Source organism: Barbatula barbatula, assembly GCF_947034865.1.
Source record: "Barbatula barbatula genome assembly, chromosome: 2".
NCBI lineage: Eukaryota > Metazoa > Chordata > Actinopteri > Cypriniformes > Nemacheilidae > Barbatula > Barbatula barbatula.
This window is the reverse complement of record NC_136767.1, coordinates 26,346,035-26,367,696: the sequence shown is the minus strand read 5'-3', so window position 1 is coordinate 26,367,696 and position 21,662 is coordinate 26,346,035. Positions and strand designations below refer to the sequence as shown.

The window sequence follows — 21,662 nt, the reverse complement described above, 5'->3', positions numbered from 1 at the left end:
CCCTCCTATTCTTTCCCTTATGTCATCCTTGCGCATACGCAGCACGAACTACATTTCCCAGCATCGTTGCCCTGACCATTCGACCAATCAGATTTGTCGGCCTACCCTCTTATTATAGAAGGGGCGAAAGACTGAAAACGCCGTCGCTCCGGTGCGATTGTTTACATTTTAGCATTTATACCCATATTTCATCACAATAAATGGCGTCGACATTACTTTCACCCATGGTGGATTATTATAACGACGAGGAAGAGCTAGACAGTGTTGATGAAGATGACGATCGCAGCTTCAGAGGCAGAGACTCGGAGGAAGGTGATTAACGCACACTGATGTATTTTAATGTATATTTAAGTTCAGCTCATTTATGCTATATGCTTAAAAATGTCACATTTGCAACAAATACAGAGGCTTGAGGTTTGGAGTTGTGAGTTGAAATGCAAACGTGCGCGCGCGCGCGTGCAGCTGTGTCGCCTTGTTCACTGTTTATTTAAAAACTAACGAGCTTTACACAACTTAATCGGTATTATTGTTCATTTAAAATGATCTTTGTGCGCAGTTGGTGGATGTATGATAACTTTTTTAATGATGGCATGACGAAGTTTCTCATGTTTTCGTATTTTATGTGCTATCGAGACTGATGATGAACAGTTAACGTTAGCAGAGTTAGCATCAGGGAACGGGGGAGAATGAACGGATAAGGACGTTGTTAATACTCACGCAAGTTACCTCAAAAAGAGGTCATTAACATACTGCGTGTAAAGTAATATGTTGGGGAAACTGAGATATCTTGTCAAAAGTTTGGTTCAAACTGTTCAAAGTTGATCTTGTTAGCTCAGTTAGCCTGCTGTTTGTATGGAGAGTGTGCTTTGCTTCAGTGCTCTACTACGGTATGTCAAAAGTGTGCGTGCGCTTGTGTGTGTGTGTGTAAAGTGTGCGTTATATATATATATATATATATATATATATATATATATATATATATAAGAAATAAATAAATGAGCTTGGTTCTTTAATTGTTCATCATTAGCACCCGTATTAGTCTCAATCTAAGTTGTTAGCTTGTATCATTTGCTGTCAGGGCAGTTGTCACAAGCACAATACCTGCACTTTAATTTCTTTGTTAAAATCTTTGCACTGTGAATTTTGTAAATATCTTGAGTCAACGTTTAAACATGTGTTTCCTTTATTTTTACTACTATATAATAAAAACGAGAGCACGTCTAAAAAAGCCACGTTTGTCCACTAGATGGTACTGTATGCTATAGACATTTGTTGCCGCATGTGTCATGTCACGAACAATATTCACTTCTCAATTTTGAGACTCGATTTGTCTGTATTTTGATCTGGAGAGAAATTAAAAACCACCATGTTATTTATATATGCATTGTTTATTTTCCCCTTTTTGTTCCAAATGTGTCGCTTATATGGCTTGTCACTTGTTACTTTTTGCTAGACACGGAAGATGCCAGCGAAACTGATTTGGCCAAACATGATGATGACGACTACGTTGAAATCAAAGAACAGTCAGTATTATAACCACATACATGCTGATGTGCTCCTAACAAGAGATGCTAAAATGTTGCATAACTAGTGTTATATATCCTTTAGCATGGTATTTGTGATCAGTATGTTAGATCATCATCGGTCGTTTGTGAATGAAAGTCTCTGAGAGAGTTTGTTTTCGTGTTTGCAGGATGTATCAAGATAAACTGGCGTCTCTGAAACGACAGCTACAGCAACTGCAAGAAGGTGACTGGAATCTAGAAAAGACAACTAAACCACATAATTTCAACGGGATATTTCTATTGATATTTGTACTGTAAGTCACAATTCTATCAAATTATTCTACAGGCACCCTGCAGGAGTACCAGAAGAGAATGAAGAAGCTTGATCAGCAGTATAAAGAACGATTACGTAACGCTGGTAAAGATTGTTTTAAAATCTTCTGCCCAATCTTAAACTATATTAATAATTGTCAGGAGAATAGAATACGAAATAATCTCTCTCTCTTCTTCACATTTCGTTTCAGACCTCTTTCTACAACTTGAGGTGAGCCGAATTAAAAGTGCGACACGTGTGTTGATTTATCACACTGCTTTGACATTAATGTGAAATGAATATCTCGCAGACAGAGCAGGTGGAGAGGAACTACATAAAGGAGAAAAAAGCAGCAGTGAAGGAATTTGACGATAAGAAGGTAGAACTTAAGGAAAATTTAATAGCAGAGCTGGAGGAGAAGAAGAAGATGATTGAGAACGAGAAATTGACAATGGAGTTGACGGGAGGTGAGGGATAAAATCTTGTCCTTGAAGCTTTTGGCTATTCGTTCCCGTTTGAGACTTTGTCTGCATGTTTTTCTAGATTCCATGGAGGTGAAACCCATTATGACCCGAAAGCTCAGAAGGCGGCCCAATGACCCGGTTCCTATCCCAGACAAGCGGAGAAAACCTGTTCCTGATATCCATATTTTGAACACTTCGATTTTTCTCGCACCAACAGGTGTCGTTTTAGTTCACCTGAACGTTTTTAGAATACAGCAGGCGTTTTTTTCGCCTGTACATTTTATGAATGATTCGGGGGTTTTGGGGAAAGTGTTTGTTTGTGTTGGAAATATGGCTGCAACGTGGCATTTTCAGATTTTCTTAACCTTCCTCACCTCAGTTAAACTATTTACTCAGTGATGAACAGATCATGGAGGATCTAAGAACGTTAAATAAGGTAAGGATACTTCTCACCAAAATGGTGACTAGGTCTGTTTTGTGGTCAAAGAAATTTGACTACATCAGAGATTACTTTTCAGAATCTGAAAATTCATCAAAAGCTAAATCTTCATTTCTAAAGTTGCATATTTATGTGTAGGCTATGGTATGTGTAGTATGGTTTATTTTTGAATTTGGAATTATTGAAGCTTACCTGATACAGCTCTGAAGAAATGAACTTAAAAATGTTCCATTGGGGAATGAAGAGAAGGTTCCCCTGAAACGATTCAATACATATACATTTACTCAAAGTGATGTATGAGAAAGTGCATATATTAAATGAACTGAGCTATTGTGTCATTTTTGTTTCACTAGTTAATGAAGAAATCAAGTTGTTTGACCGTGTCATTCTTTATACCATTTATGTATAACATTTCTTTCGCTTCATGTCCTTTTTAGCTTAAGTCGCCGAAAAGACCAGGAATGGACGTTTTGTCCTTTAGAGGTGATTCCCCATATATTTCGCCCCCAAAATTTCCTTAATAGATTATTCTAGTAACGTAGGCTTGTAAGGATTTTAATTGAAATGAATGTCTAATATTTCCAGCATCTCCGTCCTCTCCCGAGCACCTTCCGTCCACTCCAGTAGACACTCCATCCCAGCGGTATGAGGCACGGATAGAGGATGGCAAACTCTACTATGATAAAAGATGGTAAGATTCTAAGAAATATATGTTCAGATGTTATATTTGACTGGGACATAATCTTCTTTGTGTTAGACTGGCTGGGAACAATACATTTAAATGCATGTATTTAAATTAGAAACAGAGAGAACACATGTGAGATCCCACAGGCTTTAGAGAGAGATTTCCTTTGTCTGTTTTTGCCACACCTGCCAAAGTCAAATGAACTGAGAAACTGACAGCATTAACAGCATGTGTTTTTGGTAACACTTTAAAATAAGGTTTCTTGTGTTTACATTAGTTTTCAAAATCTGTTTACGTAAACTAACAATGGAAATTTTTCTAAATATCTTCTCTTGCGCTTTGCAGAAAAAAGTCATACAGGTTTGAAATGACAAGAGGGCGTATAAATAATGACAGAATTTTCAAAGGTCACCATATTCTTTAAATGTAAGGAACATCAATAGATAAATGCACAGACTTCCGTAGGAAAGGTGACTAGGTTAAAGTTGAAGATGGGCACGCTGTGGCACGTTTGCTTAATGGGACGTTTGCATTGTATTTGTATGTAATTGAATCGTCCGTGTCACTCACATCTGTGGGACTTAGTGTACCATTCTTACAGTTTAACTTAAGTCCTGTATTGGTTCGCTCCCATCTAAAGAGTAAGACATTAAAAATACAGAAAATGAAAATTGGACCTGCTTCTGCAGGATCCTTTAAAAAATGTGACAGTCTCTGTAGTAGAGATGTCCCGGTGTGAACAGCACTATCACGGTTGTCACAGTTTTATTAACATAAACATAAAAGTACTGATGTAAACCAAAATTTATATTGAGTTTACCTGTAAATGTATGATTTACATCAAATAAATAACTTTTATATTGGTCATGGCACGTTGGGGGCATGAGGTAAAAGTTTCCTAGTTCAGATTCAACAACCTTGAGTGAGTAAATCAGATTTTCATATAAACGCAAAACAAATCAGCAAATCATCTGTCTGCGTGTGTTGTGGTTGTGTACTTTATGACCCAGGAGAAAGCGGCATAACATCTTCGCTCACACCAGTGCTCGTAGCAGAAACAACAAGCTGAACAGAGTTTCAAACTCGTATCACATAATTTAATGAAAAATGTATAAAGCCTGTATAAAGAAAAGTCAGAGCTCCAAAAATATATCAAAAAATTCTTTATTATTGAAAAGACTTTCGCATGGCGCGTGACGTTTCGAGCACACAGGCTTTTCATCAGACACCCATTTGAGATTGATGTGCGTGTTTTTGTCTTCTCTTTAAAGCCTGTATAAAGAATTATGAAATATATATATTTTTTTACAAATGTGCACATTTTGTGATTAAAGTCCTAGTTAGTGAAGCATTGTCATTACAAACTCATATGAGCAGACGAAAATAAATAGGTGTCTTGCGTAATTTTGTTCCGAATGTCAATACTCTTGACTCCTGATTCCTGCTTAACTCTCCTGACATTAATGAACAAAAACCATGTTGCATCTACGTTATACTCTCGATAACTTTGATGCTGGACAGGGTTTTTCAAGCCGTAAAAATGGTACAGTTTAATGGTAATTAAAATATGATGCGGTAATACTAACCGTTATCACGAGAACCATTAAACCTGTAATGGTTACATCCCTACTCTGCAGTTTTTCTATTGACCACAAGATGGAACCAAAGCTCCTACTTTGCAATCGTATTATATCACAGTTTAGTAAAGGACAATGTCACATTGCTTGGACGTGAATTGACGTACGACTTGACGAGACATTCAGCATCACTGCAGGGATTCAATTGTGCTAATTTTATAAAGAGGCTCGTTCATTTCCATTTATTCACTTAGAACACACCAGAGAAATTGAACATTGGTACACCGGCTAGACAGGAAGTGTTTAGGGAACATGTTAATGCATATTGTCCGAGGATGCTGAGAGAACCTTTTGTTACTCAACACTTAATACAGACTATATTCGTCTGTATACAACAGATCGTTTCAGTCGTGGATGCTCATTGGTCGATAAGAGTACATTAACCCAAATCAAATTGAAAGCCACGACCTCTTCACCGAGAAACGGTGACCTCTTCACTGTGTCTTCCTTTAGGACACTTGGTAGAGTTTTGCATTACCAGTGCAAAGGTCAGGATATAAAATGTATAGCTCAAATGCACTTTGGATTATAGTGTCTGCAAAATACGATAGTGTAAAATGTCACTGTACGGTACCCATAGCTGTATGTTGCATAGCAACGGTCTGTCTCTTTACATGTCAGGGTCTATATCTTCTAACTGAAGGATGGCGTTTAATTATTCTAATTTAAAATTAACATTTTAATATACAATTCATGTGGCATCTAACAAGGCCTTCAGCCGTGACTATATTCACAGTATAGCACAGCCTCCAGAACCTCATTGCTTTTTTAATTCAATTTAGGTCTGGAGACTACTTTGTTTTTGTGTGTTAGTGACATTAAACATCAGAAATGCCTGTGGATTTGCATGAGTGTGTCAGCATACATTCATCCAGCCGTGCCCTTTAGACAGTGAGCTGCAGTCCAGCCACAATATCTGCAGTCCACGATGATACCGCAGGCACTGCACGTCTACATGTTACATGTACTGTATATTAAATGCAATGTTATTCTGTTATGTTAATGAGCGAAGAGGTTGAGGGATGTTTTTTCAATTCAGATTTGTTTGTGTAGCGCTTTTCACAATTTAGAATTGTTGCAAAGCAGCTTTATGGTAAATACATATTAGTTCAAGCAATAGAGTCAAAATAACAGATTGAAATGTGTGAAACGTTTGGAGTAGTATTCCTTTGGAATGGAATATACACTGCGGGTCAAAGACGAAAAAGGGTTTAAGCATAAAAGCAATTGTACTACTGCTTTAAATTGATGTTGTTCAAAAAACAAGAAAATACATTGTTTTCTGTTTAATTTTATTCGCATTTTTGTTTTCTGAGAAAAAAATGTATATCATACATTTTCCCTGATTTACATTTACGCATTTTGCAGATGCTTTTATCCAAAGCGACTTACATTGCATTATCCTATACATTTGTGGCTTAGTATGTGCAAACCCCTGGGATCGAACCCATTACCTTGGCGTTGTTAGCGCCATGCTCTTACCACAGGCAAACCTTTGTCACTATCCTAGGTTTTGCCCATTTGCCAATAAGATTTTTTTACTCATTTAAAGCACAATCAAATGTAATATGCTCCGTTATTCTTTTATATATTTTAATATGTTCAAGTCAGAATAACCCTAAATATTGTGTTACACTGAATGAAAATGTAACATTATTTCAACCAAATTTTGACATTTTATTCTCCAAAAACGTAGAAAGCATTCAACTATGGACACAAAGTAACTTTTGTAAATTTCTTTTGATGGAGACATCACGACACGTCTTTGATCCATGTATATAGATAGATTTGTAACCGGATTGTTACATTCGTAGTGCTATTAAGCGTGTATTTCATTATTAATAAGATCTATTGACGGTTTCATCTTAACAACATAAACAAACTATCTGCGCATGCTTACTTTGGTGACCCTAACTGAACTTCCAGTACACATTCACAAGCAATACAGTGCCTATAGATTATTTCTGATAACAGTCAAAAGAATCCGAGTAGAAGCAACTTTGCTAAACATTTCTCCTATATTTTGAATCAAGACTCCAATACCAAGCTCAACCACTAGATGTCAATGTACCATACGGTTTGTGTTAATGCGACCGAACTAAAGGACCAATTCAACAAATTGTTTATTTAATACAATTATTATACAGTTAAATAATAATACAAATGAATGAACATCAATTAAATTAAATATAAATAGTTATTTATTAAATAGTATTAGACACTAGCCAAACACAAACTAGAAATTATCTGGGGGTCATGCGCTCGTCCAATGAAATCGTCTATAGTAGCCATACTAACAATGTGAAGAAATGGACGGGTGTTAGGAATACCCAATAAGGTGAATTGTTTTTGAGAAGGCTAAAGCCAGCTTTTTTCTCTCTAAAGTAAACATCATGACTTGTCCTGCACCACTCTGCTACAGATAGGAATTATACTTCAAATCAGGCTGAACGATAAAACAGCCAAAATTTTGTAGTTTCACTTAGGGAGCAAACCCAAGTGATTTTAGGTATATGTATATCGTAGAGACTGTGGGGTGGGCTGTTTCGACAGTAAGTCATTGTCCGGTAACACCCTAGCAACCCCATAGCAATGCCACAAGCTGCAAATTTGGAATTTCTTCTTGTTGTTATTTCATGTGAGGAACGCGACCATCAGTGCAGGCTGTGTGTGATAGTCAACAGCGTGGGTCACTGATGTTTCCCGCAGTCGTGGACACGCACAATCCACGTCGTCATTGACAAGTTTACACACACAACGTGAGCGCACTACGAGTCTCTGTTTGGTGTGACAGATTTCTTTAGCCCGAATATGAACAATTTGATATGAGACATTTATAACGAAACGTCGGAGTTCAGGAAACGTAATTTATCTGTGGATAACTTGACAGCGCTGTATCATTTCAAATACAGTCACAGCGAGAAGGAACAACAGCTGAATGCTCTTGTTAAGTTTTATTTTTATGTTATACTTACATGTGTTGCGTGAACATGTGGAAAACTGTCCTTTATACACAATAAAATAATCGTAAGAACATAACACGAGGCCTTGAATTTTGCTTTAATGTGTAACGCTGTAAACAATTAAATATATACTTTTTAACAATCACAATTTCTGTCGTTTCAAATGAATCCAGATTACAGTCTCTCTATTTAGCACCAATCAATAGCAAAGCTTCTCTGTAGACTCCGCCTCTTTAAATAAACCGAACCAAATCTGCTGTTATCAAATCACTTATTTGACAGCATCAGTAGGTAAAACGGTTATTTTTCTGGAATAATGGGAATAATTGCATTGCAGGCTGATTTAAGTGCCCCTAAAAATGTTTTGCCCGCGCTCCTAAAATGTTCAGTCAGGGGATACAGTGCTCCTGGTAAAAATCGTTCCTTAACATTAAAAGTTGTCAAATCTATAACAAGTTGGATGTACACCAATAACGTTTAAATGTTTAATGGTTTGGAAATAAATGTTTAGTTTTTTAAATTGTGTCTAAAATTATGACATAGAAAGTTCTGGTATGAAACTCTAGGTCAAAGTACGCGTTCGGCGCGTCACATGAACCTATGTGCATCATGTCAAAATACGTGCCTGCTGCAGACGCGTCGAAAATGGTCACGATAAAAGAGACGCTTGCGATACATCTGTGTACAAATTTCATGTATTATATTGAATCGAACTTACTTTTTTAGACAGAGTTTGCAATAATAATAAACTCATCAAAATGATGAAATAAAGCAAAGGGAACTATGGGAATTGTGTTGTAACGTAAAAACAGACAAAAAATAAATTAAACGTGTTATATTTGATCATCTTAAGTGCAAGGAGCTTCTTGAGGTCTCACCCGTAGATACTTTTTTAAACACTATTAAAGGAGTTCCTATATATTTGTGCTCTTATTGGCCTCTCTTTGTTCATTATTCATCCATTTCAAAAACATTTTTTTATTAAATAAAATAAACTAACAATTTTTGTCTGCTAAACTTATTTCAGACATTTAAGCATACTTTCATATATGTATTTTTTTTAAGCCACGGGAAACATTCCACTCAAGAGTCCCAAAACTTTTGACTGCCAGTGTAAATTTGACAACCATCGTATTCTTTACTCTAAGCTTAATGGCGGGCTTTAAACCATCCATTCATGTAATGTTTATCAAAGAACCTTCACTGACTAATGCATTTATCGTCCCAGGTACCATAAAAGTCAAGCAATATATCTGGAGTCCAAGGAGAACACCAAGATTAGCTGTGTCATCAGCTCAGTGGGGACCAATGAGGTTGGTGTCTGATTCTCTTCACTGATTGATAGTAAACAAATGACTGCACTCTTCAAACTAATGGCCCGCTCAGAGGGGCAATAAACACTGGGGATAGCCAGCAGAGGAACGTTCTAATTTGGTCGCTCGCATTTATTGTAATCTGCTTCTGTATCAGACTGTACAAGGGTATTCGTCCCATGACTTTTGTCTCATCTGCATCCTTTTAACGCCAGCGTCAATAGAACACTGCATAGATTTGGGCGCTTACTCGCTGAGCCAGAAGCTTTAGAGAACAAATCACCGTTTGGGATTCATTTGGAGGCTGTAAAAGGCTGGTGGAGGATAAATTATTAAGCACTTTGTTTTGGATGTCCTTTCTTTTGCAGATCTGGGTGAGGAAGACGAGCGACAGCACGAAGATGAGGATTTATTTAGGGCAGCTGCAGCGAGGGGCCTTCGTCATTCGACGCCGATCGGCGGCGTAGACCTCACGGGCAGTTTTTCTTTCTTCCTCTTCTCTTTCCTGTCTGTACATTTTTACGAACGTTTCAGGCTCTTCCTGTTTTTCAGAGTCATCTGTTGCATACTGAAGCATGATCTGCTCTCCAACAAATATTTTTACAGTACGGACCTTACCAAAGTGTATCATGAAATGTTCTTTCTCAATGAATTTTGGATTGTAGATGTATTGCAGGTTTCCTTCATCATCTCTCTCAAGCAACACCTGACTTCAAGTCTGTTTCAAACAGCCCCAAAAGACAGACAGTGGATGACAATAGAGAGAACGCCACGTGAATCCACCATTGTATTCTTAGCAAAGCATTTGCAATTGTTGTTTTGAGATGTCACACAATAACCTGTTCTCTCTGTGCGGACTGTAAATGTGGTATTTTGAATTACTTTGCAACTTTTAATTTTGTATCCAGTCAAATGTTAAATAAATTTGGCTTGCGCAGTGCAAAACAACATTTAATTCTGCAGCATCGCTTTGTTTCGTCCCTTTAAGAGTGCTGTTGGTTGACCTTGTTTTTAATGACCGTATACTTGTAAGTACAAGAACTGGCATTCATTTACATGTTTAATTATGTTCTTGGCAGACGCTTTTTCGACTCGCAAGCATCTGAAATGATTATTTACTATTTTATACATTTGACAGTCGCTTTTATTTTAAGTGACTGTCAGTGCATTCGAGCTATACAGTTTCTCCTGTTGCGTCAGATCACCAACTCTCATTAAAATTGAACGGTCGCTTTGTGGATTAACATATTTGCCAGCGTGAATTTTTGTTTTGTTGTGCAAAGAATTCTTGTCATTGTAATTTGCACGTGAATGTTTTTAGAAGAGGCATCTTGTAAAAATGCACAGTGGTTTTGTGACCATTGCTAATGTGGTTAAGCTCATCACTTCAGACATATCTTGGGTCTCAAAATGAAGCATTCAAGAGCTTTTTAGTCAATGGTGTATAAATAATTAGACATTTGAAAACTCTCAAACCTTCTCGGTTTTGTTACCTTCTGCAATTCTGTTGTTGTCATATTTTTCTTCCTCCTGGACCTTGTTTTGTACGTCCTGCCATTTTCACATTGATGTCTGATTGCATTTTCGCCTTCAATGACAGACCATTCATTCCTTTCTTCATGCAAAGCTCAGAACTCGACCCCCCCCCCCCCCCCTAAAAAAACCGTTTTGCTGTTGTTTGCGATTTGAAAACGAGATTGCTTGCTTATCCTTTCTGCCGATGTCTCTATTCAAAAATACTTTTCCAGACCACCAAATAATCAAATCGTGATGTACAGATTTATTTGAAATATTCCGCCTGTGTGTAGACGTCCTTCTGTGGGGGATGAAGCACGACAAATGTCACGTTCAAGTGCTTGTTTTTACAAAATGCTTTTTGAAGTTCTTCCACGATCTCATAACTGTGACACCCTCTCTGCGAGTTTCATAGCAAATGTTGCCCATTAAACTGTGACCGAGTTGTTAAAGCATCGAATTCGATTGATCCTTTTTTACCCCTTACATGCTTGCTTTTCCAGAAATAAAACTTATAAACTCATGTCTAATCTCCCCTACTGAAGTCTCATTATTTAATAATGAGTCGCCTCTTTGAAAATGGGATTTCTAAATGAATCCACTAAAACTCATTTTGCATTTAAATGGACAGTTCCTGCAGGGACGATCAACATGAAATAAATCACCATTCTAATCGATGAGTCCTAATTACCCAAATCAATATTGGGAAGGGTCAGCGAGGGTAGCATTAGATGCAATTGTGTCGTATCAAGCCAATTATTTATTTAAAACATTCATCGCTATTTATCCCAGAAAAAGTTATTTGCTCTTGGAAAAAAATGCCTCATTAGGGCTTTTTACGCAGTGAAGGAACAGTTAATGCCCCTTATTAGCCAGAACACTGATACCATATAAATCACAATACACCTGTGGGTTTAAACACAGAACCCGTGGATACCGGCACCGCTTCCTTCGGCTGTTCTCCATCATTCTGGTTTTACTCCCATCTGAATCAGTTTTATGCAGTCGTGTGTATTAGCCACCCAGCGATTCCCCTGTGAATCTGTTGTTGCTCATGAGATGTCTTGGTAAAGCTTAGCCCCTGGGCTGCTGTGGCTTGTTAGGAGGAATGTAGGTTTGATGTTACACCGTGTTGGTGATCGTTTTCTGTGTATCTCCTAATGGGCGACACGGGTTTATGTGGAAAAAAGGTTTTGTTTGCACTGTCACTGTCTTACAGTCCCTGGGGTGGTAGCCTTAAGGCTTCCTTTTTGGGTACATTATTGCACCCTAAGGACCAATTGTTTACCTTTTTAAAATGTTTTGTACACCTAAGATTTTCCTACAGTAGATCCTAACGGTACAGGTAAAGGTGCAACCTTTTATGTTTTGTATACCCGTAGAGGTACGAAAAACGGAACCCTGTCATAATTCTGTAATCTTTTGCTCACCCTCTTGTCATTTCAAACCTGGTTGACTTTCTTTGGCATAAGACAAAAGAAGTAAATCAATTATTTTTGGGTGAACTTACCCTTTAAGGCCAGTTAGGCAAAACGCTGTTTGCTCTGGTCCAGTGACTTCTAACATAAACTTCTGTCCATAATGCATCACTGTCAAGATCAGTTTTGTTTGTTTTCTGCAAATTTATCAAATCGGCACCTTTATGATTTATTGTACAAGCTCAGATTATGTTCATGCAGAGCCCTCATGTTTTCCGTCTGTTCCTGTCTTTTATAAGAGACCGATGTTCCACAAGGATAAAGAAAAACTAGCGGAGTCTCATCATGTTTTGTATAATGTATTTCCCTCATATTCAGAATGTGTCATCTGCTACAAGCACATTAATGGTCCTCCTCGGTGCACATCTCTAATTTGCATGTTATCTCCGGCTTCATGTTGTCCTTCTGCACGCTGATGCTTAACAGCTGCTACATGAATATGTAATTCTTAACACACTCCTGTTTCTTGAGGGAACATTAGAGCCAAAGTGGAAATAATGCTTTAATGATGTGTCTTGAGTGTGAGTCAAAACCGGCACAAGAAAAATCATTTGTTTGTCACTCTTAAGAAGCCAATTTTTACTTTGAACGACAGCTTATGGAATTTTTGGAGGATCCAGTGACAGAAATGCAATATAATATACATGGGTAACTATGTCTTCAGGGTTGTATGAAGACCCTACATAATGAAGTGTTATATTTTTTTCGTACCTCTATCTATACCCTTACATGGAATTCGCAATGTTGTTTCTATAGTAGCCCTAAACAGACAAATTGCCCAACAGAGCACGTTTCGCAAATACGTATTCTTCTTAGGCAAAAAAGTGAAAACGTGACAACATCTCCGTCTTGTGTCTGCCACCGTAGTGCTTCGAAAGGGAGAGGCGTGCGGTGTAGCGAACTGTTGGTTGCAATTTGCAACCTCACCGCTAGATGTCGCTAAATATTTTACACTGGACCTTTAAAACCCGGATTTCAAAATGCTATGCAAGGACATGATGGTCTTTTTTTTGTCTGGGCATGCTGGATTTCAATGGCGAATAACAAACACAAGCACTTGGGAAAAGAAAATGCAATCAATCGCAGTGGTTAACTTTGTCGTTGCAATGAAAAGATAATGTGAGAGAGCACATAAATTTGCAATTTCCTTTGTTTGGTGAGATGAATGTTATTTTGACAAGCTGATTTTCTTTGTGCTGTTGTTATGTTCAGAAGGTTCTAGAGAGCCGCTGTCTGGGGAACGGATGCTATCACAATAGATCGATAAAGCTCAGTGTGTTCCATGTGATGAAGGAGAACGGCGTGTTGCATTTGTCGCTTGCACACTTTCTGCAACTCAGTGAAGAATCGATCAAGGCTGCGTTTTCCAAAAGCATCGTAACCCTTAAGTTGATCTTAGAACCATTGTCGCAACCGGTTACTGCTGGAAGTCCGATCACATCCAAGGACTGCTCTTTTATTGTGTGAGGGTGATTCAAAATAAACAACATCCTGACTGCGTGACTTCAGGTGTGTGTGCTCATAAAGTTGGGAGCTTATTATATTTAACCTTGGATAGTGAAAAATTATTATTTATTAATAAATAAGCTTCCATTAATGGTTAGAGCGTTGGGCTCGTGATCAGAAGGTTGCCGGTTCTAATCTCAGTGCCAGCAGGTCATGACTGAAGGGCCCTTGAGCAAGACACCTTACCCCTGATTGCTCTGCAGTAATGTGCCACTGTAACAAAAAACTACTTGTAAGTCGCTTTGGATAAAAGCGTCTTCCAAATTAATGAATGTAAATGTAATGTACGATTTGTTAGGATTGGACGATATTTGGCCGAGATGCAACTGTTTTTATAATCACCTCACCACTATCTTCATGGAACATGATCTTTACTTAATATCCTAATAACTTTTGGCATAAAAGAAAAATTGACAATTCTGACCCGTACAATGTATTGTTGGCCATTGCTACATACCTGCGCTACCAGTCGCATATGCTGCTTGTAAGGTTTCTTTTCTTTTTAATACCTTTAATTGGTTAGATATATTTATTGTAATAATAATGATTTATAAATTTGATTATAATGATTATAAATTTAAGTCACGAGATATGAGGTTTCAGAAGGACAGCAGTGATGTACAGAAATCTATTGGTCTGATGCCTCTCATCCTTCACCTTTGCCATTTGTATGGCTCATGACACACTGTGAATATCATCAGTTACACTTTTCCTTGAAACGCACACACTGAAAGGCAAGACGTGTCTGTCTTACCTCGTGAGTTTAAGCGTGTGGCTTTTCTTTCCCGCTGTTATAGACGTGTCACTTTGTCTCAAATTCCCTTTATTAAAATTGAGCACAAAATTACCTCCAGTATGTGTTGCGTTGACAACGGCGAGCTCACTTTCTTTCCCAGACCTGTTGCTGAGTTGCTCGGCTCTCATTTCCAACTTTCTATTTCTATCGAAGTAGGTTTTGTTTAAAATATTGTGAGCATGACCGAAAGCTTGGTATGGTACAATGATAAAACAATTAAAGACATCGTAAAAATAATATCAATTCTGTGTTTTAAGAGCTGAAAGGTCCATTCAAATGTGTGTTTATCCCGGTCATAAACAAGGCCGATGTTTTCTTTTAAATGAAATTTAGCGACATCTAGAGGTGAGGTTGCGAATTGCAACCAACAGCTCACACGACCGCTCCCCCCTCTTTTTTGATGTACTACGGTGGCTGACACAGAACTGAGATGTCGTCACGTTTTCACATCTTTGCAGGAGATAACATATTTACGAAATGCGCCCTGTAGAGCAGTTTTCTCCGCTAAGGGCTACTATAGAAACAACATGCTGAATTTCATGTAAGTATGTAGACAGAAATGGCTCATTCTATGTAATAAACGCATGACACTTCATTGTGTAAGGCATAGTTATGTAGATTATATTGCATTTCTGTCAATAGACAGAACCTTTGAAAGTAAATATGGGGTTCTGATAACTGATTTATGTCTGATATAAGCTCTTTATTCTCGCAGACCCCCCACTACTGAATGCCAGAGGACTCAAAATATCCCATTTGATTTTTTCAAAGACGCATCAATTTAAATGGCATTCGTAGCCTCAGGGGAAATTGATGTTTCATATCCAGGCGTGAACTGATCTTTCTCTCTCTAACCAAGCAATTTACAACGACAGTGTGAGACTAATTGTTACTTTAACTGCATTAGTGAAAGCATTGATGAAACCGAACTGCAACGCAAGTAAAGGTCAATTATTAGACGCAACACGAGTTAAGATCACAGAGTGTGACAGATACCTTTCTCATTTTTATTTGAATGTCAAGTTTTATCATATTGTAAACAAGGATTAGTCGCTCATTTATTTACTTTGCCCTTTGAATTTTTATCACACAAGCACAATTCCCATCAGAAATCCACAGACGTACTACACAGATGCGCAAACATATGCACTTGTTATATATTCCTTGTCCCTTAATATTATCCACGTTTTAGAATACTAATAATCCTATACTGGGATTTATGTGCAGTTAGCACAAGAGAGATGAACGTACTTGACAAAAATTGGTAAGTTAGCTTTTCCTTTAAACTGTTATGGCGATGTTGGTCATATAACTACTTCTAAATAAAAACGTGAAATGATAAAAATGCACAACTGAAGCATTTTCACTAAGTCTCTGAAACGTACTTAATTTTCTTGTGTCTAAAAGTACAGTGTTTACGTAAGTGTTTTTAATCTCAACAAAAGCACCCGTGGCATTAGAATCTTGCGTCTTATTATATCTTTTGACGCTTGTTTATTCACTCTTAATTTCATATATTTTTGTCTAGTTGGTGAACTTTCTTTCAAGTTGTCTCAAAAACCCACATCAGGTGCAATGAATCATAGAGACGGACCTATAATTGGAGCTTTTGTCTTGGCTTTTATCTTATGTTTGATGTTCTACATCACAGAAAATGACGTTCTTTCCTTTTTGTTGTTCCTTATTGCTTCTTTTGTTTCGAAGGAAAAAGGCAGTTATCCCAGAACACATTTAGCTTTTGTACTGTGTGTGTTTTCCTTTAAAAGCACTTTTTATGTAAGTATAGTGAACTGAAAAGATTTGTCTATTTTCCTTTTCTGATGCAAACACAAATTGTACAGAACACAGCCTAACCCGCATCTTTTTTAGTTTTTTCCTTTGCTAATGCGTTTAGCTAAGGGCGACTTACAGTACAATGCTGCTGAGTGACTCGACTTGACTGTGTGTAAGACGCTTAAAGTCTCTCTCTGCTTTGGCCCACACTGTGTGGGAGGCTGTACTCTATGTTCCTGTGACCCCTGCGGCCAATCACCGAGAATATGTATAAACGTTTATCGCTTCTGTGCACCAGAATAAAAGACAGGTCTTTAATTTGTGTCTGTATAGTCCAAGAACGACAGCATTTTAGAGAGAGAATTCACTAATGGATGTGTTGTACAGAACGCGTGCAAGAAATGTAAGTGTATTTACACTAAAAATAACTGGCTCTTATAAAGTTGATAATAAACAAATGACAATTCAACCCAATCTCACCGGATTTGGTAACTATTTCACATGGAAATTATGTTCGTATGTTTAAGTACGATTTGCTTTCACGCCAGTGATGTTAGGTTTAAGGGTGGGGTTAGGCGAGGGTCTTCAGTATTGTGATTTTTAATACTTATACGTTTACGATTCACATCATACAAAAATTCATACGAATTAACCACCTAGTAAAATAATTCCTGTGAGATCAGGTTGGATAATTTGCCTATTTTTACAAAGTTGAGTGCTTATTTGCCCTTCCACCATATCTCTTTGCAAACAGAAATAGCTCATTCTATGAAATAAACACATAATGCTTCATTATGTAAGGGGCTCTGAGGACATAGTATTTGATATTGCATTTCTGTCAATATATCCACCAAAAAAGCACACATTGGACCTTTTAAGGGTAAGTAACCTCATATGTGCACTAAAAATCTAATTTTGACTTTGATATATATATATATATATAATATTATGTTATCTCATGCAATGGTGTTTATACATTTTAAGTATCTTAAGTATACATACTTTTTATTTTACCAGCTAACCCACAATTCATTGCAAGGCACAACATGCAAAAACATGCAAAAGGAGAGGATTTCTAAAATAGAAATAGATGTTTTTTGGCTACGGGAAAAAGCGTGAAAGCTGTGCCAAAAATGGTTTGCAGTACAGATCGCATTCCAACCTTGTGCACATGCCACATTTCTGCATATGATTTTTTTTATCCTGTTAAATTTGGAAAATAAATAGTAATGGTGCATGAAAACGAACTAGAATAGTTCAAGTTTCTTAAACGGAGAAGTTGCATAAAAGTATTTTCACCTTGTAAATGTGTGAGCAATCTAACTACATTAAATTCCAGTCATGGTTGACTTCAAAATGCGGCATATGCTGGACTAATAGTGTCGAATCAATGATACAATGTACTTTTTGCTTCGGACATATTCAATTACAAGCCAAGGTAATGGCGTATATGATTCAGAGCGCGGCAGTTAATGCATTTAACAACCACACGCAATTGCTTGACAAGTCGTTTTTCTTTATTTACAAACATCCTCTTTTTTTCCTCTTTGTGGGGATACAGTATTGAATGTCCCATCCTTTAAAAAAAAGTATAATTCCAAACCTGTGTGACTTTCTTTCTTCTCCAGAACACAAAACCCCATTGCCTTCCATTGTATGGACATAAAACCACTGAAACATTTCTCAAAATATCTTCTTTTGTGTCTGGAAGAAGGAAAAGTGATATACAGGTTTTAATGAATTTGTTAAGAATTGATAAACACGTCTTTTTCAAATTCGATGGATTGAGATCTAATGGATACAGCCCATCATTAACATAACACTTGTAATTTAGTCCATTGGAATGATTTAGCTCATTCTGACTTATTATTTTTTACATGTGCATCTGGGGATAATAAAACCGAGCGAAAACGATTTTGAGAAAGTCTGAGATGGTGATATATAATTTTCATTTTGTTGTCCACCAAACTGGACGATTAAACAAAGCAAACAACAAGCAAAGAGACAGAGTGTTAGTTTAATGGTTGTCCTTCAGTGCGTGTGGAAGGGCTTTTCACCTGTCCTGCTCCGTTCTAAGTGCCTGGCTTTACGCCCGCCATGGACACTTTAATAATAGTGTGACGTTTGAAGAAAATGGATATTTAAAGACCTTTCTTAACAGGGGAGAATTTTAATGGCTGGGTGTTTGAGGAGTTCAGCGCATATGGACACAAAAAGATGAATAATGTGAGATTTGTTATCAAACATGAATAAAATGTTGTTTGTATGTCGGCTGTTTTGTCGTGTTGATGGCCAAGTACATTTGTACATGCAATCGATTTATCTGTGCTTTTCAGTTCTCTTAAAGAAACCTCAAAGATCTCAGCTAACAAGTGATGTAATCGAACAGGACATGACCGCATTCCTCCACCAAAATCAATGACATGATCAGGACAGAGGCTGATACAGAGCCAGACGGTTTTGTTTACTTGTGTAATTGGGAATAAAAATCGTTATTTCCTTTTTGCTTACCAAGCAAGTTTGTGACAACATCTAACGGGATAAAAGGTGACCTCCCTGAGAGCAAGGAAAGGATGCAAAGTCACCAATTCCAATATACCTATAGATTCTCTGATATACTGTCATCTATTTCTGTACCGCTGTCACACTGTCAAAACAAAATGTAAATGCAAATGTGTTGGCAGCGTGTCATAGTGTTTCTCTGGCCTGTCCACACGGGACATAACTCATGTTTACCGTGGTATTCCAGTAGCCTTGGGACAATGAAGGGGTGGAGAAGTCAGCCTCGAGCCACACACTGAACACTTCAGGATAGCTTACGTTAGTCTAAGAAACAGTTTTGTCTCTGAAGTAAGCTTTACGGACGATTCTTCTGCCAAGCTCAGAGATCCAGCGTACTAATATTGAACTAGTGAAAATGAAACAAGGTGCTGATATATGATCATATACAGTATGGACAAGGTTCTAATACTGTATATGGTATAAATGAGTTTGTATTTTGGACTTTACGTAATTTATTTGGCCTGTCTGTACGTTTTATAGACAAATGGATGATGTTTTGAATGAGTTTTAGTTTTGGCAATTTCGCCCGTAGATAGTATATTATTACATAACGCATATATTAAACAATACTGTATCTATATTAAAACGTTACAACACATCTAACTTTCTACAAAAATTATCTTTAAAAAGCTATTTTCACCAAACCAATAATTATAAATATTTAGAAATCTTTGTTTTTTTATTTGTGTTTTCATGTTAATTTTTTTCTCATTTTATTATTTATTTGTTTATTTTTTATATTGGTATATGTCAAATGAGCTTTTCTAGATTTAGTTTTAGTTTAGTTTCTTATTTATGTTCATTTAATAATTTTAGCGCATCAACTTTTTTTATCAGTTTATTGCCGAGGTGTGTTTAGTTTAATCTTTTCAGATAATATTTAGGCTGCTATTTTATTTGATTTCAATAAATGACCAATAATAATAATGTAAATTAACTGTAGTACAAGCTATAATAATCTTTTTACACATTTTAAATAAAAAACTCACTTAAAGGATGGGTGAGGTCTATAACTTCTTAATGTTCATGTCTGTATTGAAAGTGTGAGTCTTAAGTAATTAACTGTAAATTCTGAGAACTTCACAAGGATGAAAAACAAAGATAGAAAGGCAGTTATGTCTTTATTATTTTCAGATTTCAATTCAAACAACAAATTTGCATACCCCATCATCATAGAATCAAAGGAACACTGAGGGTGTTATGAAAAAATATATATATTTTTTGCAATTCCAATTGGTGACGCTAGTGGTTCAGAAATCCCACCATGCTTTAAATGTCCTCCCTGACACCAGTTTAGATATAAACGCCATAGGAAAAGTGATATTTACGCTTTACTGACCTGTTTATAAATCCCTAGCCGAGAATACCCATTTAACTCTCTGCGCATCACTCTATCTCAGTGTTAAAGGAGGCCAGGTGTGAGAGCAGGGGAAGAAACGACTGTCACGAGGCCGTCTCGTAAAAGTGACATGTCCCTGATTCATATCTGTGCATGTCAACTTCAAGATCTTTCTACAGGAAGAGCTCTCAATGCTTCTAAAGTGAGAGACGCGTGTCAGGCTTCAAGTGAAAGAGGAGAAAAGAAGAGAGAGAGCAAGAAAGAAAACGGTCATCGAGGTCATGAGGTCACCTCATAATGCTTAAGCAATATCTATAACGCTGTTAGACTTTTGTACTTATTATCAGGCACTATTACTTTCGTTTCAGAATTGCATAAATGTTTCATGTGATTGAGCCCTCAATTTGACATGTGCAAAGACACACAGGGAAACATTTTTGTCTGAATCCCACGCAAAACCCACCACATCACAAGTGAAACGTGAAAACGTATGTGGTTTTCTGTAAGAGATAATTGCTGTGACGTATAAATTAAATAGTATCTTAAAGGGATAGTTCACCCAGAATTTAAAAAATCTTTCCTTATTTACTCATACTGCTGTCATTCCTAACCTGTATGTTTTTCTTCTTCTCCGGAACTCAAAATAGTATATTTTGAAGAATGTTATTAACCAAACAACATTGGACCCCATTGACTGCCATTGCATGGACACAAAACCACAGACATTTCTCAAAATATCTTCTTTTGTGTTGCACAGAAGAAAGACACAAACCCGTTTTGATAGACAGGAGGGTGAAAATAAAAAACAGACAATAACGCACATGTGGTCTGATGCAGCTTACTTTCAATATCTATTTCATTAGTATCTATTTGATAAAAAGATTAAAACTAATATGGTGTAAGGACATGTACTGTAAGTGGTGCTTGCCTGTGCAAAATCGCAGCCATGATGCTGGAATGTGGAAGTTGTTGCCATGGTTTTTAAAGCATTCTGAGGGGGTTTACTTCATTGACATGCAGGGATGTTCTGTGTGGTTGCTAAAGGGTTTGGGATTGCTTGAGGGTTTCTACGATATTCTGGGTTGGCACTACTGTAGTTAGTTGCTTACTGGAACAGTTCACCCAAAATTTTGTCATCATTTACTCACCCTCAAGTTGTTCAAAATCTATATAAATGTCTTTGTTCTGATGGACATGGAAAGATATTTGTAAGAATGCTTGTAACCAAACAAAGACGTCTTGGCCACCATTGACTAGCATAATCTTTATACATTTATTTGTTTATAGTTTTGTTGAACTCAGAACGTAGTAAAGCAAACAGTTCTGGTGCACTTTTGACTAACATTGAAATATTTCCTCCTATGGTAGTCAATG

At 37.1% G+C, this 21,662-nt stretch overlaps 1 protein-coding gene across 2 annotated transcripts; it reads left to right on the top strand.

Annotated features, from left to right (window-relative positions):
- The first annotated feature begins 40 nt into the window (after window positions 1–40).
- suds3 (SDS3 homolog, SIN3A corepressor complex component) lies at window positions 41–11,362 on the top strand. Of its 2 annotated transcripts, none has more exons than XM_079474842.1 (12): window positions 41–312; window positions 1,454–1,523; window positions 1,694–1,749; window positions 1,852–1,923; window positions 2,030–2,049; window positions 2,129–2,285; window positions 2,362–2,457; window positions 2,657–2,718; window positions 3,159–3,204; window positions 3,307–3,412; window positions 9,235–9,319; window positions 9,688–11,362. In XM_079474842.1, exons 1-12 carry the CDS (start codon window positions 201–203, stop codon window positions 9,784–9,786), a joined length of 981 nt encoding a protein of 326 aa, XP_079330968.1. In that variant the 5' UTR covers window positions 41–200; the 3' UTR covers window positions 9,787–11,362. The 2 variants fall into 2 exon arrangements, with proteins under 2 accessions (XP_079330968.1, XP_079330969.1); XM_079474843.1 differs by lacking the exon at window positions 41–312 and adding an exon at window positions 404–887.
- The last annotated feature ends 10,300 nt before the right edge of the window (window positions 11,363–21,662 follow it).

Coding starts and splice junctions, on each gene's coding strand:
- suds3 (XM_079474842.1), top strand. CDS start 201: ATGGCGTCGACATTACTTTCACCCATGGTGGATTATTATAACGACGAG. Junction 1,924..2,029: donor AGAACGATTACGTAACGCTG/GTAAAGATTGTT, acceptor ATTTCGTTTCAG/ACCTCTTTCTACAACTTGAG. Junction 2,719..3,158: donor ATCTAAGAACGTTAAATAAG/GTAAGGATACTT, acceptor TGTCCTTTTTAG/CTTAAGTCGCCGAAAAGACC.